This window comes from Solanum pennellii, chromosome 8 (genome assembly GCF_001406875.1).
Source record: "Solanum pennellii chromosome 8, SPENNV200".
Classification (NCBI taxonomy): domain Eukaryota; kingdom Viridiplantae; phylum Streptophyta; class Magnoliopsida; order Solanales; family Solanaceae; genus Solanum; species Solanum pennellii.
Window position 1 is genome coordinate 65,687,319 of NC_028644.1, and position 24,511 is coordinate 65,711,829.

Below are 24,511 nucleotides of genomic sequence, written 5' to 3' on the forward strand. Positions count from 1 at the left end.
TCCAGTAAAAAGTTTGAAAAAAAAATTATGTGTAATTCCAATCATTATTGTAAAGATAAGTTAACTATTTTAAAAAATAACATCTTACAACGTGTACACCACCCTTAATGAGTATGCTTTGTTATTATTATTTCTTTATTTATGTATTTACTTTAATAAGACGTAAAATGTTTGATGTTTGTTTAATTAATATTGTTATGTCTAATATAGACGGAAATATATTTCATATAATTAACTTAACTTATTTATATCAATGATGTTTGCAAACACACATAAAAAATTTCCAAATTTTTGGTTGATGTGATATGCTTGTGCATTTACCGGAAATCAGTACTAAATAATACTACTAATTTTCTATAATTAGGATTATTTGCTTTTACTACTAAAGGATGATTAAAGAGTAATGATTCAACAAATTATAGTAAATTTTAATTAAATAGATTACATCCTTTTTTGAAGAAAAGATCATATGCAACTGTCATCTAGATCTTGTAACTTATTTTATTCTTTCTTAAATTACTAAATAATAACCATTATTTAATTAATCAACCAAAATCACATTAATTGGAAAACAATATAATTGTAGCAAAAAAGAATAGCATTTTATGCAAGTTATCGCTGTTGTTCAAATACATTATTCTTTTAATTTTTGTAAGTAATCTATTTGTGTTCAATATCTCGTAAGAAAAAATGTTTTTTATTTACATGCTTTTATGCACCTATAACTTATATCATTTAATTATAATTTTATATATATATATATTTTGACAACATTTAATTACTTAGTTATGATTCTAGTAAGTATGAATAAATATTATTTGACAACTAGAAATTAATTTTTGTGTGTGGTTAGTTTAGCGTGACATCAGAGAAATTGTTAAGCGTGTAATTCAACATCAAAAATCAACTACATATTTTTTCCCCTCAATCTGGTGTTAGGTATTTATAGTATGATTTAATTAAGCTACATATTATTATATATAAGTAACCATTTTTGGCCGGTCTATTCCAAAATATAATTAGTTCAAACCTTTCGATCATAACAACTTAAATATACGTTATTGAAGTTGAAATTATCGTGGCTGCTAGCACCATGATTTTTGCTCCGGACCAAGAAAATGTTCTTCGTATTCTACGAGTTACGATGTTGTTAGATTAACAACAAAAAGTTGTAACGCTTTTGTTTGTACAGTATTTTGGCTACTCGTATATTATTAGTCATCGTAATAATTTTTGAGATGACAGATAATTAACCCCTGAATTTGTATTTTACTTTCAAGAAGACATTTTAATTATTTCGGATCTTTGTTACCCATTGTTTCATAATGTATTGTATTGTACTCTATTGTACTGTATTTGTATGATAGATACAATGTTTGGCTAGATTGTATTGTTTGTTGTTGTTTAGTTTCAATTTAATTGTTTGGTTTGATTGTATCGTATTGTATTGTAATTTATAAATTTTACTTAAATATCCTTAATTATTTTAGAGTAGAAGGTTTGACTAGGTTTAAATAATTAAGGTAAATGGTAAAATAGTATCTTGAAATATTATGTAAAGATATAATTGGAAAAAGAAATTAACTAACAATGGGAACACAACAAATTGATTGTTCCATAAAATAGGGGTTTTCATTGTTACGTAATAACGAAATTTAACAATACAATACATTTTAAGTAACAATCAAAACAAACATTACAGGCATAGTAATGATACAATACAATACAATGAATAACAATGATCCAAACATATCGTTAGGATTTTTTTTTTATTTTTCACTCAATATCTGATATCCACATTAAAGTCTGATTAAATTTAAAGTTAACCGCTCCCTGTGATTCAAAAAGCGACTTTTGTAACTTTTTTGGGGCAAGAGCTTTTACCTTACGTGGTGGTGGGAGGTCTGACATGATGACTTGTATCTCGTATATTACTCTTTATTTCTTTTAACGTGTCTTATTTCGCTTTTTGAAAGTCTAATTATATAAGCTTTGATTATTATTTGAATATTTGTTGATCATATTAATATGAAAAAGATTGCAGCTTATCGTATATTTCTTATAGTTCTCGAGCATCTAAACTTTAAATAATCCGATTTAAGCTTTGAAAATTAATTGAATTAATTCTCGCAAAATTGAATTGTGACCAGTAAAAACTAAATATAAATAGCAAAAAATACAAAGAAAAGGACATAAACCTTACTCTCTAATTCGAATCTAATGGTTGTTTAATAAACCAAAAACTAGTGGGGGTGGGTTAAAATAGGATAACTAATTGATTACATATAATTTCACCTTTATATAGGAAAAAATCTACCACTATATTTGCTTGTAATTGTAAAAGTTGATCAATTTGATCACTTATACTTTGACTATAATACCTTGATCAAATGAATCATAATAGTCAATTTCCACCACAATATTTAACTTACTAATAGAAAAGGATTATATTTTCATATCGCATACTACATAACATTACTATTCTGATGAAAGGTATAATTATGACACTACAAAATTACGCTTTTTCAGGTGCCTCCGTTTCGTATGTACCTCCATTTAGACTTCTCAATGAGTAATAGTGGCTTCATTCTCCTCAGATTTTGAAGATTTGGCTTTGGAGTCATCAAGATAATTCTGATAGACATAAGAAAGAAATCCCCAAACAGCAAGCAACAATGCAATGATTTTTTCACCATCCATTTTATCATTGAAAAAAATCACAGCAAGTACTGGCAAAGCAGGCAAACCCAAAGTACTTATCACATTTGAAAACAGAGAAGAAACTTCAAATATCAATCCCAGTAAACCAATACAACAAATCTGCCAAAGCACAGCAGTCCAAATCAATGTCATCAGATACGAAATTTCGCCCTTGTTGAAACCATTCATCTCTGCTGTCAAATGCCTTATTTCTCCGCTCGCGTATAGTCCCACAACACAAGCACAACTTGCAATGAATGAAGGAAAAACCTGCATTTTCAATATTGTGTTGAATGTCTCGCTTTTGATCACTCTCTTGAAGGTTAATTCCAGTAAAGAGAGGTATAACGCGTAAGTAGCTGATGCAGCTACCGTGCATACAAATCCAATCGCGTATTTACCAGCTGATAGTTTCGTACTAGTAGTATCAGATTCAGAGTGAACTGCTAGTAATGCAGCTGAGATTGTAACAATCACAACAGAGTTGAGTATTAAAGCTGTGAACTTTTGCGCGTTTAGTAAGAGCGAAAACAGGCAATTGAAGGCTAATTGTGATGCACAAATGAGGGAATAAGTTGAGACAGGAAGATACAACAAACCATATGAATACATCAAATTGTCACCTGCTAACATTAGTCCAAAAAACAGATAGATGAGAAAAAGGGAAAATCCTGATGGCTTTTCGGGTGATGAAAAGGCGGTATTTTTGGAAGATTTGAAGAGAAAAAACAGAGGAAGTAAGATTGGGAAACCAGATGATTGAACAAATGTTGCCATCCATTTACTATTTCCACCTTCATCATAGTAAAATCTTCCTAAAAGTGTAGCTGCACATTGGCCAACAAGTAGAAAAATGATGTATAAAAATATCCTAAACCACCATCCATAGTGTTTATTTGATTTTCTTGAAATTTGTTGCTGCTGATTTGTATTTGTATAATCATCTTCTGATATTTGCCTGCTTGATTCTTTGTACCAAAATAGTTATCGATTAGTTGAAAGTTCAGATAATCAATCAGTTCAATTCAGGTGATTGATACTATAAAGAATTATTGGAACATACCCTATATATCTCTCCTCGTGTAATTAAATTATTATATTTACCAAGAAATATACCAAATTTTGATTATAAAAAAAAAGCTAAAAAAGATGGGAAAAAACAACTTTTGAAAGGAAAAATAAGTAACAAACCTGGGATTTGTAGCTCCACTTGTTGAGTAGAGTTCTCCATGAATAAGATAACACACAAGAGTGATAATAAAGCCCTGTTCTTCTTTAATAAAGAAAGCAAAGAAAGGTTCGAACTTCTTGATACAGAGTCGTCTTTGTTAGGAAGTATTTTATGATGTGAATTCAAATTTAATATATTGATATAAAAAATCATGTGAGAAATCAAAAGAAAAAAGGCAAAAAAAACATTTTCAGAATATTAAAAAAAATACAATATATTAAGATTTCAACGAGATTTATAATTTTTTGACCAAAAAATATGAAATAAATCCGTAATACTTCTAACTCCGCCTCCTTATCACGTATACAAAATATCAGAAAGTCGTACAAGTTGAAAATTATCTCTTTTAGAGCCAACTGTATTGTGTCTGTATGCCAATTTTGACTAATTTAAAAGGATGAAAAAGGAAAAAGTTGACTTATTTATGTGTTCTTTGATTTTCTTATTCGTTATTTATGTTATAATTTGATTAAATTTAAATATACATCGCAAAATTTATATTGAATAGTATGATCAATATAATTTTTTTTATTTTCAGTGCTTAAATTTAAAACATATGATAAAAAATAAAATAATTATATCACTATATTATAATTCATATTAGTATATAAGATTGACTCAAATGATAGTTATTTCTTCATGATTACCTTATAATAATATAATACATAATTTAAAAGGCAACTAATAGATACAGCCATGTTCATATTAGAAAATTTCACATCACGATAAAATGTTTTTATTAAAAAAAACTCTTTATTTATAAAAATTTAAATTTGATGGCATCTAACTAAAAATAGAGTACATATCATCTACTATCATCTTTACTTTACACACCACATAACTTTTTACCAATTTAGTAATCTCTTCGTTTATCTTTACTTATTTATATTTGACTTTATACATTATATATAAAATAATAAATAGAAAATATTTTTACTATATTATTTCTATAGATTATAAATCATATAAATATTAAAAACTTTTAAAAAAAATTAATAACAAGGATAAACTAATTAGATATTGCTTTTTAGTATATTAAACAAGCAGTAGAGATGGACGAAGGAAGGGAGTAATAAATAACCAAATCAAACTGATCAAATATTGTCTTTTAAGTGGGACATGATATGGTATGATATGGTACGTATTTAGAAATTTAGTACCTTAATTTTGATATTTGGTTTTTAAACTATTATACCTTAACATATTAATTTAATTCGATTTTTGCGGTATTGTAATTTGAGAACTATAATTTGTTCAACTGCGATTAATATACGTATATAATAGAGTATTACGATTTCGATAATTTTAAAAAAGTCTTAATTATATCTTACTAACACATTGCGCACACATGTAGAAATATATATCATTTCAAGTAATCCAAGTTGTATATTTGTTATAGTATATATATATATATATATATGTATATCATAATAATAATATCACGATATCAAAATTTTTAATATGATAAAATAATTCGATATATACCATATCATAAATCAGTCGAAGCGTCCTGTATGGAATGACTTCCTTACTAGTCTTAATCACTCATTGAATTCAATGCTTATACGAAAAATAAATTAGGTAGAATCTATAAATCACAAGTACCTACGCAGTTAATATACGTTGGTTCCTGCCCAAATGATAAAACATTTGGATGGTAGCAATTGGAGAAATAATCTCCACCTAAAATTTCAACACTTTGGAATTTCATAATTTAGAAGCTAACTTTTTTTTCTGTTTTAGTTTTTTATTCGATATTCGAAGTCTATAGGGAAAACGGTATTTTCAGTCCTTATATTAAGGCTAATTTCTTATTTTAGTCCTTATGTTATCTAACTTAGCACTATTGATCTTCAATTATATGAAGTGAGTGATTTTAATCCTTCAACTAACAGATCCGAAAAAGTTAACAGAGAATTCACTGCTAAAAGGAGTAATTCGAGTATTTTTAAAGTTATTACTTGAGAAAACATATAACTCTTAAAAAGAATTTTTGCTGCAAATCTATCGTTCGTCGATGTAAGAGGGAGGGTTAATGCCTATCAAGTTGATTTTGTTGAAATTGTAGCTCAGATTGGTGAGCTTGTTCTTTAAGATAGAGACATGGAAGACTTAACTTGTTTTTTAAAGAGAGAATTAAAATAAAATATCCGAACTATTCCTTTTAGCGGTGAACTCTCTGTTAATTTTTTTTTAATCTATTAGTTGAAGGATCAAAATCACTCACTTGATATAATTGAAGGTTAATAGTGCTAAGTTAGATTACACAAAAACTAAAATAAGAATATAACCTTAATACAGAGACTAAAAAGGCCATTTCCTCAAGTCTATATTTAAATATTGATTTTCATATTAAAATTTTGATTAAACTCAAATAATCCATTACAATTTTTTGTGAAAATAATATTTTTGGTGGAATTTTTTTATAGATAAAACTCAAATACAAAACTTAAAGCGTAAGATCGGAGTAGATAAAGATAAAATCCAATACAAGTACATGATATGGGTATGCAACCGCCATTTTATATTCTATTATCTAGATAGAGTTATAGAGTTGCATGTGATTTATTAGTGAGTGGGAAAGTATTTTATATAATGTGAATTTATCCAAAAAAATTATTTTGTTTGAAATTATATATCTTAGAATTCAAAAATAGGTTTGAGGAACCTTCAAAGGTATCTTTCAATTTAATGGTAATTATTTTATTTATATATAAAATCATGATAGTATATAACTTTTAAATTTCTTGGACATAAAATTAGAAATTGACTAAAATTTAAGTTATATCTTGATCTTAAATTCAAATATCCGACACTAAATTTTTGTTTTTAAAAAAGATATCATTATAAGGATCGGCATAAAATATCTAAACCAATACAGAAAAAGACAAAGATGTTGATAGCTAGCAAAATCAAAAAAATTACTTTAACAAAGACTAGCGGATAAACTTGTAATAAAAAATAAGAGAGGACTTTGATAATAATACATTTTCCGTTTTAATTTATTTATTTAATTTTAACTTTATAGAAAATTTGAGAACATGAAGAAAAATGTTAAGTTTTGTGATTAATTAGATTAAAGATATGTTGAATGTATAAAAATATCATTAATTAATTTTATGGTATTAAATATTCTATGTGAAAACTTATTAGAATAAAATAGTGGTCAAAAGACAAACAGAAACATTTTTCTTTTAAAAATAGACTAAAAGGCAAACCAAATAAATTAAAATGAAGGGAGTACATGATTTGATGAGATCGAATTTGAGGGTAAAATATTTCAAATGTTTTGTTGAAGTTCAACTAACTATATTGGCTTATCACAATCGAAGATCATTATCTTTTATTAGCGATCTCATGTTTAAGTATTTCTTCAAAGTGAAATTTTTTAATGTCAATTCAAAATTTAGACCCCAAAAATAAGTATGAGGTCAAAGTGTAAACATCTAATTGTATGTTAAACATAACAAATATTAATAAATTTATCACAGTGCTCACATTAAAAATAATATAGAAAGATATTGTTTTCACATTCACACTATTTTTTAGAAGAACTAACTCTTTAAATTGAGATGATTATAAACCATAAGTAATGAATCAAAATTTTGAAGTGAAATTACAATGTATGTTTTATCATGTGTTTACGCGTATTTAAATAAAGTATATCATAATTTAAATATTTAAATAAGAGGCTATCGTCCAAAATATTTTTGATAGAAGGAAAATGTGATAATGGGAAATTAAACCAGTACTAAATTCAACAATCCTTTACTTAAATTGCCCTGGGATTTCTTTAATTAATATATTTTCTATATCTGGGATTATTTGCTTTTACTACTAAAGGATGATTAAATAGCAATTATTCAACAAATTATAGTAACCTTTAAATAGATTACAACTTTTTACAAAAAAGGAAGATCATATGTAACTATCGTCTAAATCTTGTAACTTATTTTATTCTTTTCTTAAATAAACTATTACTAATAATAATAACCATTATGTAATAAATCCTGGAATTAAATATCAATTATTCTTCAACTTTAATGAAAAAGAAGGAGAATAAATGTTGCCATATTGAATTCATCACTCAAGAGCCAAGAGAATACTCTAATTTTTCACAATTCAAAGAGTCCAATAATAATAAAAACTTCATATTTTTCAAATCTAACACACTACTACATAAACACCACTTCTCTGAAGAAAAAAACCAACACTTTGAAAATTCAAATGGAAAACTAACCTAGTGACACTAGAGAATTACGCTTTTCCTCTTGCCCCCAACTTCAAGAAGCATGAGAATGTAGCATAACCTATGACACTAGAGAATTACATCTTTTCTCTTGCCTCAGCTTCATGGACCGAAGGGAGAACATGAGAATAATGTAGCATCACCTATGACACTGGAGAATTACGCTTTTTCTCTTGCCTCAGCTTTGTGGACGGAAGGGAGAACATGAGAAATAATGTAGCATAACCTATATGACACTGGAGAATTACGCTTTTCCTCTTGCCTCAGCTTCACGGACGGAAGGGAGAGCATGAGAATAATGTAGCATAACCTATATGACAATGGAGAATTACCTTTTTCCTCTAAGCCTCAGCTTCACCAATGGAGGGAGATGATGTAGCATATACGCGCTATGTTTTTCGCCATTTAGAATTTGTCAATGAGTAGTAGTAGCTTCAATGTCCTCAGATTTGGTAGATTTGTCTTTGCTATCATCAAGATAATTCTGATAGACATAAGAAAGAAATCCCCAAACAGCAAGTACCAAAGAAATGATTTTTACACCATCCATTTTATCATGAAAGAAAAACACAGCAAGTACTGGTACAGTAGGCAAACCCAGAGTACCTATAACATTTGAAAACAATGAAGATACTTCAGAGATCAACCCCATCATGCCAATCCAACCAATTGTCCACAAAATTGCAGTCCAAATCAATGTCATCAAATACGAAATTTCGCCTTTGCTAAAACCATTCATCTCTGCTGTCAAAATACTCATCTCTCCGCTAACGTATAGCCCCACAACACAACAACAACTAGCAACGAGTGACGGATAAAACAGCATTTTCACTACTGTGTCAAATGACTCGCTTTTAGTCACTCTCTTGAATGTTAACTCTAATAAAGAAAGGTATAACGCGTAAGCTGATGATGCAGCCACAGTGCAAATGAATCCAATCACGTATTTACCGGCTGAAAATTGCTCACTGGTTTCAGATTCTGAGTTAACTGCTAGTAATGCAGCTGAGATTGTGACAACCACAACAGAGTTGAGTATCAAAGCTGTGAATTTTTGCGCGTTTAACACGAGGGAAAACAGGGCATTGAAGGGCAATTGAGATGCTGAAATCAGGGAAAATGTTGAAACAGGAAGAAACAACATTCCATATGAATACAACAAGTTGTCACCTGCTAATAGAAGTCCAAAAGCTAAATAAATCATATAAAGGGTGAATTTTGATGGCTTTTCGAGAGGCGAAGAATCGTTTTTTTTGGGAGATTTGAAGAAAAAAAACAGAGGAATCAAAATTGGAAAACCAGATGATTGAACAAATGCTGCCATCCATTTACTATTTCCACCTTCATCATAGTAAAATCTTCCTAAAAGTGTAGCTGCACATTGACCACCAATTAAGCAAATGATGTATATAAATATTCTACACCACCATCCATAATTTAGATTTGATTTTTTTCCGATTTTCTTCTTCTCATTTGTTTCATCTTCTGGTATTTGCTCATTTGTTTCATCTTCTGGTATTTGCCTGTTTGATTCTACACCAAAAAATGAACAAATTAGTACGACGAGGACTGAAATTAATCGAATCCTTACTAACCAGGTGGAAGTGATATATCGTAGTTTTTTATTTCATCCCATAGGAGCGTACTGATAAAACTCCGGTCCTATGCAATAGTTTTTCACACAGGAGAGGTAATCCTCAACTCAGAAGGCAAAACGTTACTTTTGGCTGACAAGAAATTTCAAACTTTAGACCTTAAACACGAAATTCTCAAGCCTCTGGGTCAAAACGTTACTTTTGGCTGACAAGAAACTCAAACCTTAGACCTTAAACACGAAATTCTCAAGCCTCTGAGTCAAAACGTTATTTTTGGCTAACAAAAAATTTCAAACGTTAGACCTTAAACACGAAAGTCTCAAGCCCAAAATAGTGAGCATCCAGAAGGACATTGATTTATCATAATCGTTCTCCTTTTCAAATTATTAAATTAAACAAGAAGTGTATCAAATTTTGATCATAAAATAGTGTTAAAAACATGGAAAAAATTAGTGACAAACCTGGGATTGGCAGTTCCACTTGTGGAGTAGACTGCGCCATGAATAAGTACAAAGAGTGATAGTAACTTGATTAATAAGAAATATCAAGTACGGAGATTTTTACTAACGAGATTCAAAATATGAAAAAGTAAACCTAATAATAAGAGAGAAGACAAAGAAGTGAGGAATTAAGATCTCGAGCTTATTTATAAAATAAATAGAAGAAAATTGCATGTCAGATCTCTTATATCCGAAAATGTAGATCTACTAGGGTATAAAAATGGATATATATATTTTTTTCTTCTAAAAAGTGATAATTAAAACATAATTATTAACCTACAAAATTAATTTCCAGTATTAGGGATAATTTCTAATCTTATTCCATATAATTTTCGAAAATTCAGATAAATCCGTTACACTAATAACGTATACAAAATAACAGAAAGTCCCACAAATCTAAAATTTGTTCTTTTAGAGCAAGCTATTACGAATTTAAAGGATGAAAAAGGCAAAACTTGATTTATCATCACTAAATAAATATTAATTAGGCTCAAATGACGTATTATATATGTTTCTAATACTTTAAATTATTAATTATTATGACTTATAAGTAATAATATACTTAATTTTTAAATATACAGAAAATTTTGTGTTCATACTCAAGATCGAGTTTAAATAGTTCACCTCTCAAAATAAAAAATTATGTTATATAAATTGAAACAAAAGTAATACTTACTAATTTAAAAAGACAATCACAAATACATTCATATAGGTATTTAATATACGATATATCGAATAGAAAAAGTAAATCGTGAATCCAATCAATAATTTTTGTAAAATTGCTATATAATATTTGCACAAAATCTAGGATTAGTAATACAACATTTAGTTAAGATTTTGATATTCTTAGAAAAATCAGCATTAACTAGTAATTATATATTTTGATTGTCATATTTATTGTCTGACGTCAACATAAATAATATTTCCATATAATCTCGCTTACCAAACACACTCTTAGTGAAGATATTAAAATCTAAAATTATGTTGATGAATAAACTTGTTTTGTAAAATCTATAATCTCGTATAAAATATGAAAACTAGCAAAAAAAATATTAAAATGAGATAATATAGACCTAAAATTACTAAATTAGAAAGAAAAAAAGAGATCTATATTGGCTATAATATAGCCGACATATCATGCTAGTTACAAGATAATATAGAACTTTTATTACTTTTTATTTTTTATTTTGGACAATATTAATATGAGATGAATTTAATTTGATATATGATCGAAAAAGAATCATGTAATTAATTTTAACTTCATTGAGATTAAACGTATTTGACATGTATCTATTAATATACATATAACGTAGCTTTTACCTTGTACATGGACTTAATAAATAATTAATGAAATAAATTTGTTGAAATATCCCTTTAATTAAGATATATTTTAATATTTCATTGAAATTCGATTAAATTTATGCTAGAAAATCTAGGTAAAACATTTCTTAGTAAAGACATGACTTTGTATTCCACGAGATTCGAATCTATCATAATTAATTAAAAATAAATAAATACTTACCATTTCAACATAATTCTTACTCATACTTTAAAAGCTACCCTTTCTGTCTATGAATAATAATAATAATAAATACCAAATCAAACTTTACAAATAATGTCGTGTATGGAATAACTTGCTTACAATTCAATGCTTCTATGAAACAGAAATTAGGTAAAATCTGTTGTATAGTTTGTTAAGTATATGGAAAAAATAAAATTTCTTTTACATGTGGTTAATAGTTATTAGTTTGGCCGTCCTAATGCATTTTATTCATTTGATTAAGATTTTTTTTCATGTATTTGTATAAAAAATAGCTATATATACAGAGAGAGACTTGGACCCTTAAAATAAAGGAAAATAACTTAAGCATATAGGCACTTAAAAATAGCTTAATTACGCTCCTTAGCTATAATTTGCTTATTACGATTCATAGCTACGTACATGTTATAGGGAGGAGAGTGGTGACCGAGATTGGGAGAGAGAAGAGAGAGGCTAGCTAGAGAGGGCACAGAGTGGGAGAAATGTATATGTATATTGGTTAGATAACTGTATGTTATACATATGTATTTGTATATCTAGCGAGCGAGATTGGGGGGGGGGGAGAGGAGAGAGGCGAGCGAGATAGGGAGAGGAGGAGAGAGGCGAGCGTGAGGGCAATAATTGTATAATTCATGGTACGTTTATATAATTAGCGTGTTTTTGGATAATTGAATAATATAGTCTGAAATTATACAAATATGATAAATCTCAAAATAACTAATTGATATAAACATAAACATATGAATTTTAAACAATTATACAAATTACATTATATAAATTATATTATACAAAATTCAAAAACTACACGTTTATACAAGCTTTAAAAAGTCATATACAAAAAGATTGAATGTATATGGTGTTAAGACCGAAAAATCAAAGAAAATCATTGTTATATACAAATACCAACAATCACATACAAATAAAAATCAGATGAAATATTGTTAGTTGCGAATCATACAAATGTGGTGAATTATACAAACGTAGCTAAATATATCAACTCTACAAGTCAATCCACGTAAATAATGGTTAATGTTAGTTGCGAGTGGTAATTATTGCAAATTATAGCTATGATGATTAATTAAGTACTAATATAAATTTACTTAACCGCATAAATTTTCTCTTAAAAAAAAGCACTCTTCGATTTTGATTTGTTGTTTGATTTTAACTTTAGATAAAGTTTTTAGTTTTAAAAAAGAAAGAAGAAGAGTTATATTTTAAAACATTGAATACGGATGAAAACTGGCTACTCTATGCAAATTGTACCCTCATTTTGGATCCGTATATCCCTGTGTTAGATAACCCGAAACAGCTCGTGGGTCGATCGATACCCGTTTAGGGTTTAGTAATAGGGTTTAAGGTTTTCACTTTTCTCAATTTTCTTTCAATTTTTTTTCATTTCAACTCAAATTATTGAATAATTATTCGAAGAATTTTCTCTGGCAGATGCAAAATCTCTGATGCATCAACGTATTGTATTATCCAGTTATCGGGTACTTCAATTTTCTTCATTTTTTTCTGCAAAAATCAATGCTTTATTTATCCCTGAATTGAGTATTTGTAACCCTAGAAATAATGGTTTTACTGTATTTCGTGCATTTATGTATACTTCAACACAATCTAATAGGAGAGCACCGGACCCGAATGATCCGGCCACGTTGATGAAAGAAGATAGTATATCACTTTGTTGTAAAATGTGGATTGATAGTTTTCGAGAATCTGATAAGACAGTGAATAATTTAACTGATTATTTAAGGAGATTTGAGTTGTGGGTATTAGCTTATCAAAAAGTTTCTGCTGATGATACGGGTGCGTATATGCCTCGCAATGCGATTACTCGGCCAGCACTTGAGGATTTGTTGGCTTTGAGAAATGCAGTTTTAGATAATAGATTTAAGTGGGGAGCTAGGTTGGAGTTTTTTATTAAATCTCCTAGGGATAAGACGGATTATGAGTCATTGTCGAAGAGGAAGATTAAAGCTATCTTGACTACAACACAGCCAAGTGCGTTTCAGGATAGGATTGTGCAGGAAGTGTTGTTTATGATATTGGAGCCGGTTTATGAGGCTCGGTTTTCACAGAAGTCGTTTGCTTTTCGACCTGGAAGGACTGCACATACAGCTTTGAGGGTTATTAGGAGAAGCTTTGCAGGGTATTTGTGGTATATAAAAGGGGATTTAAGTACAGTTTTGGATGGGATGAAGGTTGGGATGGTCATTAGTGCTTTAATGAGGGATGTTAGAGATAAGAAGGTAGTTGATTTGATAAAGGCTGCTTTAACTACTCCTGTGGTAACTACCAGACCTGATGATGTTGAGAAAAAGAAGAAGACGAAAAGAAAGTATCAGAAGAAGAGAGTCTTAGCAGATGATGAGCCTAAGCCTGATCCATACTGGCTGGAATCGTTCTTTGGGTTTGCTCCAGAGGAGGCTGAGAAAGTTCCTTCATGGGGGCATTGTGGTATACTTAGTCCACTTCTGGCTAATGTTTGCCTTGATGAGTTGGACCGCTGGATGGAAGGTAAGATTCAAGAGTTTTATCAGCCTTCGAAGAATGATGTCATTTGGAATAGTCCTGATGGGGAAGTAGAACAAGGAAATACTTCTTGGCCCGAATTTGTTCCTACCAGTGGGCCTGACAAGACAAGGAAGATTGATTACATCCGTTTTGGTGGTCACATTCTAATAGGGGTAAGGGGACCAAGAGCAGATGCTGCAACGCTAAGAAAGCAGTTGATTGAGTTCTGTGATCAGAAATATATGCTCAAGCTTGACAATGAGAGCCTTCCTATTGAACACATAACAAAAGGTATTATGTTTCTTGATCATGTATTGTGCCGTAGAGTAGTCTATCCCACACTCCGCTATACTGCTACTGGTGGGAAAATCATTAGTGAAAAGGGTGTAGGGACACTGTTGTCTGTCACAGCTAGCCTGAAACAGTGCATTAGACAATTTAGAAAGTTGAACTTTCTCAAGGGAGACAGGGATCCAGATCCACAGCCGTGTTTTAGAATGTTTCATGCAACTCAAGCCCATACAAATGCTCAGATGAATAAGCTTTTGTCAACAATGGTGGAATGGTTCAGGTATGCTGATAATAGAAAAAAGATTGTTAATTTTTGTTCTTATATCATTAGGGGTTCACTTGCTAAGCTCTATGCTGCAAAATACAAGCTACGGTCACGAGCAAAGGTTTACAAGATTGGTTCTAGGACTCTTAGTCGTCCTCTGAAAGAGAAAAAGGGACAGTCACCAGAATACCATAACTTGCTGAGAATGGGTCTGGTGGAATCAATTGATGGGCTCATGTACACCCGCATGTCCCTGGTACCAGAAACTGATTACACCCCCTTTCCAGTGGCTTGGAGGCCCGATCATGAGAAGGCACTGCTGGAGTATATAAAGTTGAGTGACCAGAAAACTTTGGAGGAGCAACAGAACTGTCTAAAAGAACAAGGTCTGATCTCACCTCAGGATTACATTTCAATGCTCGTTTGGAACTACAAAAGAAATGCTGTTCCAGTAGATCAGAAAAGTTTGTTACTAGGCACAGGTGAGGAAAAAGATAATGAAGGAAATGAAAGTGATGATGATGAAGAAGGGGTTCATGCAGCGCAAAGTTAAGCAAGATTAACACTTTTGAAAGTCTTGCTGGCACTACCTTTTCCGAAAGAAAAGCAAACTTTTTATGGTGCTTAACGTACTTCTGTTACCAAGAAGGGTGTAGCAGCTTCTGTGTAAGTACCCCTTTTCCGGTTGCAGCCTGATCCATGAGAAGGCATTGCTAGGGTATATAAAGCTGAGTGACTGGAAAACATTGGAGCAACAGAACTACCTTAAAGAACATGGTCTTACATCACGTCAGGATGATAATAGGAGAAATGAACGTGATGAAGAAGGGGTTTATGCAGTAGAAGTTTAAGCCAGATTAGTGCTTTTGGAGGTCCTTCAGGCTTTTGTTCTTCCTAAACCTAAAGAAAATCACATTTTACATTTTATGGTACTAAAGTTACTTGTATTGCCCAGAAGAGTGTAGCAGCTTGTATGTAAGTATCCAATTTTATAAAATGAGATAGTTCCTCAGTATTCCGTCACTGCTTTTGTTTAAGCTTCAGTTTCCACTAGCAAACTTTATATTGTTATGCTCCTTATTCATAATAATCCATGAACTTAACTGTTTACCGCTCTTTCCTCATTGAGAAATGGTTTAAAACATATAACTTGTACTTTTCGCTGCAAACATATTACATTGTTTGAATTTGTACTTATATGATCAAAAGATTTTTCATGAACAATCATACCCCCTGTGATATATTTTGCTATGTATACACATTGATCTTAGTAATAATAGCTAATCAGTTTTTTTTATAAGAACTAATCAACCAGCATCTAAAAGAATTTCATTTTGACACTTGAACTATATATATACATATTATTTTTTTTTGAAACTGGTAAGGTTGTATTCTTCAGCATTAAGGGCATGTTGGCCACCACCAAAAAGTGTCAATTACAAACTTATCAAATCTACAATCTGATCTGTATCTACTTACACAACTGTTTACACCAAGAAAGTAGATATACTATACAATTCCATTTGACCTTGTGTATGGAATTGGATCTATTGTCGAAACATCTACTGTTCCTTTCCTTCCAAACTGACCACCATATACATGATGGTCTTAACCTCCACCATATCTTCTGGCTCTTGGTACCTCCTCTCCTTACCCAACTCTTCAACACGTTTGATGTACGTTCTGGCATTGTCCAATTCAGATTTGAGATGCTGAACAAATTCCAGATTTGAGCAGTGTAATCACAGTGCAAGAAGAGGTGGCTGTTGGTTTCACTTGTCAAATTGCATAAAAAATACCTAGGGACCAGCTGTCTACCCTTCTTCTGAAGTACTTCTTGTGTTAAACAAGCTCTCTTTATCACTAGCCAAGTGAAGCATTTCACTTTTGTAGGAATATCCCCCTTCCAAAGATAGTTCCAGAGGTGTTTTGGTCTCCCTGCCATCACCTGGAGACCTCTTCTGTAAGCACTGTTGACTGAGAAAAGGCCATCTTTGCTGTGCTTCCACAACATCCTGTCTGTGGCATTGGCGTCAATGGTCACTCCGCCTAGCATCCCTAATATCTCAGCCACCCTTTCCACCTCCCAATCATTGAGAAGTCTTCTAAAAACTAGATCCCAGCCCTGTTCAGTCCAGCAATCACCAACATTGGCATCAGGATTTCCACAAATTTGAAAGAGATCCCTAAGAGGGGATTGGTCTATCCAAACATTCTTCCAAAATTTTGTTTTAGTGCCATTTCCCACCCTGATATATAAATTTGTCTCCATTTGTGACCACAAGTTTCTATGATCTCCATGCACCCACAGCATAAAGGTTCTGTTGTGATCTCTGTACACCAAGGGTTTAACTCTATTCAAATTGTGTTTATTAGACAGATTGTTGACGTGGCATGGTGTGTAATACACCTATTATAAGCATGTGAAAGTCATATTTGCATTTTTAACCAAAAAATAATTATTTCTTCCTCCTCATTCTCCCTCCCAGCCACCACCTCCTCCACCATAATGCATCATCCCTGTCACCACTGCCATCACCACCATGAAACCTTCACTCTTACCCTTCACGGTCTTTTCACCTGCCATTCTGCCACAACCTCCGCAACCACTAGATCTGTCCTTTACACTTCTCTCTTCTCTCTCCTCGCTACATCACTACCGCCACTACCCACAACCAGGTTAGCTAAGACAATTAAATATTGAACTTCATGCCAAAGTTAAGATCTTCCATATTTGTAAATTTTGTATCTTCGGTTTTATCTTCTAATTTTTCTCCCTGCCCCTTCTCTGTCTGTGATTTTAGCAACCCATGGCATCATCATTCGTTTCTTTTCACTTGTGCTTTATGCCATATTAGTCACAGAGGGTTTTCTAAACTTCCTTGTTCCAATTATAGTATAGAGCTAAGTTGACTGAATCAAAAATCATCAATAGTTACATGCAATGGCAAACGATCCAGAAATCTAGCCTTTTGAAAGGAGACAATTGTCGGGATCGTTAAACTCTGAAACTGACCGACTGACTGGAGGTCTCCAGGTAATGTTATCTATTTCCCTGCTTAAATACTACAGCATTAACAATTTACTCTTTTTGCTAAATATTAATGTATTATCTTTTACACGGTTGTTGTATATGACTATATGCTAGATGTTACAGTAACCTTATTGATTGGACAACTTGGTAGGCATGGTACAGGATCGCCGAAATTCAAGTAAAATACTTTATACAGCTTGAAGTTAAGTGCTATACTGCCTTGGCTAATCCTGAATTGTGATATTCTTATCATGATCTTAAGGTTTTCTTAATGAATTTACTCTTGCTCGCTGAGTACGAAAGCACACACTCTTCATAGTTAGACTACTGCATGTTGCATGATTATGTTCTAGGAATGTTGAAAGCTCAAATCTGCTGAGAACTTTATTACAAATTTGAAGAGCCTATATAATCTAGGTCAGCTTGCAGGTTAGCAGATCTAGGTTTAGTTGAATAACTCTCAGCTATGCATATTTCTGAGAGGAGGAAAGCACATGACATGTCATGGTTAGATAATTTCAAGCTGAAACAATTACATATAAGCAGAAAGTTTATGATACTGCATTCATTTTTAGGCAGATGTCTTTACCTGGTTATTAGTAAGTAATGCAACAATGTGTTTTTATCATATGTTTTACCTAATTTCCTAAATCACTATTAAAAGAGATGATTAATCCACACTTTTATCAGAAAAAGAACTCAATTGGAACAGTAGAGTTCAGATTTTCTCCTTTTTCTTAGGGTATGGTGTCAACAATTTTGAGAAATCATATTTCCAGCAAGTTTAATTAGTGTGGTAAAAATGATAATTCCTGTTTTGCATCAAATGCAGTGCTATAAAAAAACATGTATCAAAGAAGTTATACTGGACGATGGGCAACAATCAAAAAACATACTGGACGATGAACATGATTGTTCTTTTTAAGCATTCTACTAGTGCCAACTGCGAAGTTATCTGCTGTCCCACTCAATTAAAGAGAACATTTCAGGCTTAGCTAATTGATAATTTCTACTATTTTTCACTTCTTAAATCTTTATTTGTTTGGATGTTGGTTATCCCCAAATCATGGAAAGAAATGCAAATTTGGGAGTACCAACTGATCAGTACATGTGCCTGTGACTTCAAATTTTGTTGTCATCATCTCAAATGCTTGGTTGGTGCACTGCTTCTTAGATAAAATTGAGAAGGGGAAAGGAAATTTCCACCCCTTCCCTTGGTTCATTATCATGTCCGTTTACTTACAAAAGATTTGTTCTAGTTCATTCAAGTATTAGGGAGTTCATAGATGTTCATTAAATAAATATATCTTCATGAGCATCCCAGAACACCCTGCTTTACGTTATGCCATACAAACATAATATTTGTATTGTAACATTTTTGAAATGTTCTGTGTATGTTTGTCTTAATGGACTAGCAAGTTTATTATTGGTTTAAACAGTGAGGGTGTTGGGTAATCATATACTCTCCAGTTACATTTACTTCTGTGTTGACTAAAGTTTCTTGCTAACAAAATCGTGCACTTTGTTTCCCATAACTGTATGTTTTATTCAGCAGTATAATTTATACCTACTGAACCTTGCTTTATCAAAGGTTCCACCAGTTCATGTCTTGATAAATCATGACAATCAGCTGTGGCTTGCAAGTACTGGTAATCTCCTTCCTTGACTGCACACGATTGCTGAGAAAGCAGCTAAGAGCTGCCTCTTCTGAACAATCTAGACTGAAATTTATGAAGCTAGCACATTGCAACGCGAGGTCTAAGGGGATGGAGATGGGTTTTCAGAAACAGTTCGGGGAGGGCCTTTGAAGTGACAAATCTCACCTTTAACTAAATGGATCTTAACACTTGATTATATATTGCTCTTTTTGTTGTTACCATTTATCTTGTGTTCGTCCCAGTTCTCTTGTTAATTGACCTCTAATGTGTGTGTTTTCAACTTTGATGTGCAAATATCCTCGTCAGGGGAAAAGGAAAAGGGGGATGGGGATAACAAGACTTGTTGATCAGTATTTCTACAAGAATTTAGCAACCCTTTGGTGTCCCATTCAGTACACAATTTATAGCAGCCACATGTTAAGAAGATACATTAATTAGCTGAGAAGGAACAGAGGAAACTTGTTTAATGATGCACGATGAGATGCCACTCAATTGGAAGAGATTGTAATTCTCCTTTGCTAGTAGTGTCGACTCTCCTTTCTTCTCAGTGAACTCTTCATCACACGTTGATGTTGCATCCATAACTGTCCTCATTAGTACAGAAGCTATATCAAAATGCTCAGCCAAGAACGCAACAAAAGCATCCACCAGCATGGTAATAGCATCTGCATAAAGTTCCAAGCAATCTCTAAAACAGTTCATAGCAAAAGGATCAAACTCTTTGCTACTGAGCATCTTCTCAATGGTCGAAATCGTGTTGGTAGCATTTTCTAGAGCCAGCTCCATTGCTACAATTCCTACTCATTGTAAGTTGGTAACATGAGTTATAGGAATTGCTTGGAGTGAAGTAACATAAAAGTTGTAGTTTATGTCTGCTGACTTATCTGAGCATTCTTTGCAGGTTGAGTTTATCCAGTCTAACAATGGTGGGGAAATCAGGTAAGTGTGTTGGTGTTATTGTTAACAGTAAGAATAAGCAGCAAAGTGAGAGGGAAGAGAAAGAGCAATGCCACATTATTCTGAGCTTAATATTTTGATGATTTTCTTCTGTGTGTTGTGAAATGATATTTATATACATTGTAGAGAATTACAGAATGGAGGGTTAACACCATGAGGAAATTTCCCAAAAACTCATCAAATGAATGGGCAAATGTGACAAAGGTTTAGGAAATTTCACTTCAAAATTTGGATCTCCCCCCCTCTCCCTCCAAAAGAAAAAACAAAAACCTAGAACATTAGCAAGTTAAGCTATAAAAGTTGAGACGTTTAGTTAAAAGGGGAGTGAATTACATCATCAATCACCATCATTAACCACCTATGTTATTATCTTCAATCACTATCAGTAATGTATGTCATCACAATCATCACTGACAACCACCATCACTCTCAATAGTGTCAACAACTGCCATACCTTCCCCTTCATCATTATAATTATATTAATATTGATTACCATTAACATTGCCGTCTCTACCACCATTATAAATCACCTACCGCTATTGCGGTCAATCCATATTACCAACCAACGCCAGTACCACCGCCAATTACAACTAACAAATCATCAATCATCATTATCATCATCATCTTCAAAATCACTACGGTAATCTTTATATATTGTCAATCATTTTCACCATCACAACTAGCATCATCGCAATTTATCATGTCAACACATCGTTAAACACCACATATTCCTCGGCCATTGTCATCAACGATTTTAACTATTAACATCAACCAACTTTATCAACATAACCACTATCACTATCAATCGTCATTATCATAAGTCATAACAATTACTACAATATCAACCATCTCCATCATCATAAATCATCACCATCATTAACCACCTATGTTATTATCCTCAATCACCACTAGTAATCTATGTCATCACAATCATCACTGACAACCACTATCACTCTCAATAGTGTCAACAACTATCATACCTTTCCCTTCATCATTATAATTATATTAATGTTAATTACCATTAACATTGCCGTCTCTACCACCATTATAAATCACACCTACCGCTATTGCGGTCAATCCATATTACCAACCAACACCAATACATCGACAGCCAGAACAAACAAATCGTCAATCATTATTATCATCGTCATCTTCAACATCACTATGGTAATTCTTATATATTGTCAATCATTTTTACCATCACAACTAGCATCGTCGCAATTTATCATGTCAACACATCGTTAAACACCACATATCCCTCGGCCATCGTCATCAACACTCTAACTATTAACATCAATCAACTTTATCATCATAACCACTATCACTGTCAATCGTCATTATCATAAGTCATAACAATTACTACAATATCAGCCATCTCCATCATCACCATCATTAATTCACCTTCACAGAATCGCAACCCATTGTATCAATCCCACTATCACTAACAAACATAAATATATAATTATATAATAATCTTAATCATTTAATATTTTTCAAATATTTTAAAAACTAACTTCTTAATCATCATAATCACAATGACATGCCAAACCTTTAGCAGTGTGATGTGACACGTTTCATTTACATATTTGGTACGTGTCTTTTGTAAACTTGATAGCATTACGTCAGTATTCACTCTGTTTATTTCTTCAGTACGTACTCACCTCTCTCTCTGCTTATATCAAATTAATTTAAACATCAAAAAAGAGGAAGAAGAATAAGAAGAAATTGGAGTTTGTCTGTGTTTATAGTGAAAAAAAAAAATGTCATCAGCTCAAGTAGATCCACATGACAAAATGAGGAGTAGAGATGTTAACAAAGTAGCCAAAGGCGAACAAGCACCTCGCCCTGTTCATGAATTTGGCACTGTTTCTAAGCCGCCGCCTCCTTCCTCAACTGATCACCTGGTCTCCACTTGAAAACTCTGTATATTTCAATATTTTTGAAATTGAGATTTTGTACAGATTTCATAATCAAATGTTGATTTGAAATCAAAACTTTGAATTCAAATTTAATAATTTCTATGGGCCGAGTGCCCTACTACTAATATGTTCTATTGATCTGTGTTTATTGAGTGATGAATGAATTTGTGGATGTGAGATTGCAGTTTGAAACGGAAGAGAAAGCTAAAGCTAATGCAATTGCTGATGAAATTCGCCGTTGTTATGCTTGTTTCCGCAGCTACCTTATGTTTGTTCCCTCTTACCTACAATGTTAATTATGATTATATAGAAGAAAAAAAAAGTAGAATTATTCTTTTTGCTGTTAATTTACACTTTTGATAAGTTTTTATATTTGACTTGTAATGAATGATTAGATGCGTTGAAGAGAAGGGCAACAAGGACTTGGAGTGTGAGAAGCTTGGCAAGGCTTTCAAATCATCTTGTCCTTCAGAATGGGTATGCAAACTAAAATTATTTTTTAAATTTTTTCAAATTCAAAAAAAAAATATTTGAAAATTTGTAATGGTTTGGAGTTGACAACTTTTTTTTTTTGGAATGTCTAATTTTGTAATGTTTAGGATGGAAAATAAAAAAGTAAAAACTATTCATTTGATCGATTTCTTGCGATTTATTTACGAGCTCGTGTAGTACTCACTCTGATCACTCCAACCTAGTTCTACTAGATGATCAAGTGCCGTTTGAATTGACTTCTTTTATGTTTTTTTAAACTAAAATAGTTTTTGAACAGTTTTGAATTCTTTAATAAAGCTTTTGCCTCATAATTCATATATCAAAAGTCAATTAAGCGATAGAGCGAGCTAGTGTAGCCCTTAATTAATGGCTTCCTCCACCGTCCTATTTCCTGTCCTGCTTAGTTTGTTTCCCTGTCTTGCTTAAGTTTCTTTCGAAGTTGAAAACTGACCTAAAAATAGGTTTGTTAAACTTATAAATCAACCTAAACACCTTAAGTTCCACAATTTCATATTCATTTATTGTCTGATTTAGACAACCAGATATAACATCATGACCTTTGAGTATACAGGTACAAATCCAAGATAAACAAGTTTCCAACATGTATTACGTTTAAGAGTGATTCTTATAAAAGTTATATAAGAACTAAAAATTGAACCAATTAATTCAAATGGTTAATTTCTAGTATACATATATTTTTACAACTCTCTACACATGGGGAATGATATTGTATAATTTGTTTGCTTTTGCAGATTGAAAAGTGGCATGAAGAGATACGTGGTTCGTAGATAGGGGCTTCTGCAGTTTATAATGGCACTCTGCCTTTGCTAATAGAGAGAGCTTTTAATAACACTTGCAATTTTTTAAAAATTATGAAATGACACCAGAAACTTCCATTTAGACAATTCTATATGTTATTACACTTGGTATAAACTTTTTTTTCCTCTTATAGTTGTCGCCTCGTCGGTTGATCCACATCTTGGTTACCATTTCTTAATGCTTTTTAGCTACCATTAGAAATGGCATTATTTTATTTTTTTCTCCGATATTTTGAAATTCATATTGGAGTTTCGATTAAATTTGAATTGCACTTTACAATGCTCATTTGGAGATGACACTCTTAACAGAATTTTTTCTATGCTCAGGTTTCGAGCTCTAAACATGACTCTTTAAATTTGATAGAATATTTTATTCAGATACTTGATTAGAGCCTTCCGATTGGATACTTTCGATTTAACAAGTTTGTTAAGTAAATAGAACATCTCTATGAATTACATCAATTTGCCTCATAATTCTCAGATTTTTGGAGGATTTTTTATAAACTATGTTTTGATTGTTAGAAAGATTATGTAAAAAAAATCACAAATTACATTCAATTATTTAGAGTTTTTTTTAATAAAGTATTTTATACGTATTTATCTTATATATATGTATAATATAAGATTCACATTTTATACCAGGTTAGAAATTTAGTGATATCAGGCATTTAATTAATACTTTATTTAATTTTTTTGAAGTTAGGACTTAGGAGTTATATCTGTTCATCTTTTTTTACCTCTGAGTTTA

General features: G+C 31.7%; 5 protein-coding genes across 6 annotated transcripts; 2 read left to right on the plus strand and 3 right to left on the minus strand.

Moving 5' to 3' along the window:
• Positions 1 to 2,253: 2,253 nt before the first annotated feature.
• Positions 2,254 to 4,065, minus strand: LOC107028041 (probable purine permease 11). The gene is made up of 2 exons (XM_015229094.2): positions 3,892 to 4,065; positions 2,254 to 3,668 (listed from the first exon to the last, which is right to left on the minus strand). The coding sequence occupies exons 1-2, from the start codon at positions 3,929 to 3,931 to the stop codon at positions 2,566 to 2,568; spliced, it is 1,143 nt and encodes a 380-aa protein (XP_015084580.1). The 5' UTR covers positions 3,932 to 4,065; the 3' UTR covers positions 2,254 to 2,565.
• A 4,001-nt stretch (positions 4,066 to 8,066) lies between these two features.
• Positions 8,067 to 10,381, minus strand: LOC107028320 (probable purine permease 11). Its single transcript, XM_015229347.2, has 2 exons — positions 10,237 to 10,381; positions 8,067 to 9,713 (listed from the first exon to the last, which is right to left on the minus strand). Exons 1-2 carry the CDS (start codon positions 10,274 to 10,276, stop codon positions 8,596 to 8,598), a joined length of 1,158 nt encoding a protein of 385 aa, XP_015084833.1. The 5' UTR covers positions 10,277 to 10,381; the 3' UTR covers positions 8,067 to 8,595.
• Positions 10,382 to 13,162: 2,781 nt separating this feature from the next.
• On the plus strand, positions 13,163 to 19,139 carry LOC107026899 (nuclear intron maturase 2, mitochondrial). 2 transcript variants are annotated; one of them, XM_027919363.1, is made up of 2 exons: positions 13,163 to 13,172; positions 13,259 to 15,900. In XM_027919363.1, exon 2 carries the CDS (start codon positions 13,273 to 13,275, stop codon positions 15,436 to 15,438), a length of 2,166 nt encoding a protein of 721 aa, XP_027775164.1. In that variant the 5' UTR covers positions 13,163 to 13,172; positions 13,259 to 13,272; the 3' UTR covers positions 15,439 to 15,900. The 2 variants fall into 2 exon arrangements, 1 of the variants encoding a protein (XP_027775164.1); XR_003580140.1 differs by lacking the exon at positions 13,163 to 13,172 and adding an exon at positions 17,783 to 19,139 and having other exon boundaries at positions 13,190 to 15,860.
• A 791-nt stretch (positions 19,140 to 19,930) lies between these two features.
• On the minus strand, positions 19,931 to 21,330 carry LOC107026901. Its single transcript, XM_027919364.1, has one exon. The coding sequence runs from the start codon at positions 20,361 to 20,363 to the stop codon at positions 19,995 to 19,997; it is 369 nt and encodes a 122-aa protein (XP_027775165.1). The 5' UTR covers positions 20,364 to 21,330; the 3' UTR covers positions 19,931 to 19,994.
• An 822-nt stretch (positions 21,331 to 22,152) lies between these two features.
• LOC107027852 (putative cytochrome c oxidase subunit 6b-like) lies at positions 22,153 to 23,896 on the plus strand. The gene is made up of 4 exons (XM_027919393.1): positions 22,153 to 22,438; positions 22,639 to 22,721; positions 22,849 to 22,930; positions 23,698 to 23,896. The coding sequence occupies exons 1-4, from the start codon at positions 22,295 to 22,297 to the stop codon at positions 23,731 to 23,733; spliced, it is 345 nt and encodes a 114-aa protein (XP_027775194.1). The 5' UTR covers positions 22,153 to 22,294; the 3' UTR covers positions 23,734 to 23,896.
• Positions 23,897 to 24,511: the final 615 nt, after the last annotated feature.

Bases quoted from the DNA above. Each gene is read 5' to 3' on its own strand.
- LOC107026899 (XM_027919363.1), top strand. From the start codon at position 13,273: ATGCATCAACGTATTGTATTATCCAGTTATCGGGTACTTCAATTTTCT.
- LOC107026901 (XM_027919364.1), bottom strand. From the start codon at position 20,363: ATGGAGCTGGCTCTAGAAAATGCTACCAACACGATTTCGACCATTGAG.
- LOC107028041 (XM_015229094.2), bottom strand. From the start codon at position 3,931: ATGGAGAACTCTACTCAACAAGTGGAGCTACAAATCCCAG. The intron at 3,669-3,891 runs GTTTGTTACTTA...TTTGGTACAAAG, and splicing joins AGTGGAGCTACAAATCCCAG to AATCAAGCAGGCAAATATCA.
- LOC107027852 (XM_027919393.1), top strand. From the start codon at position 22,295: ATGTCATCAGCTCAAGTAGATCCACATGACAAAATGAGGAGTAGAGAT. The intron at 22,439-22,638 runs GTCTCCACTTGA...GTGAGATTGCAG, and splicing joins CTTCCTCAACTGATCACCTG to TTTGAAACGGAAGAGAAAGC. The intron at 22,722-22,848 runs GTTTGTTCCCTC...ATGAATGATTAG, and splicing joins TGTTTCCGCAGCTACCTTAT to ATGCGTTGAAGAGAAGGGCA.
- LOC107028320 (XM_015229347.2), bottom strand. From the start codon at position 10,276: ATGGCGCAGTCTACTCCACAAGTGGAACTGCCAATCCCAG. The intron at 9,714-10,236 runs GTTTGTCACTAA...TTTTTGGTGTAG, and splicing joins AGTGGAACTGCCAATCCCAG to AATCAAACAGGCAAATACCA.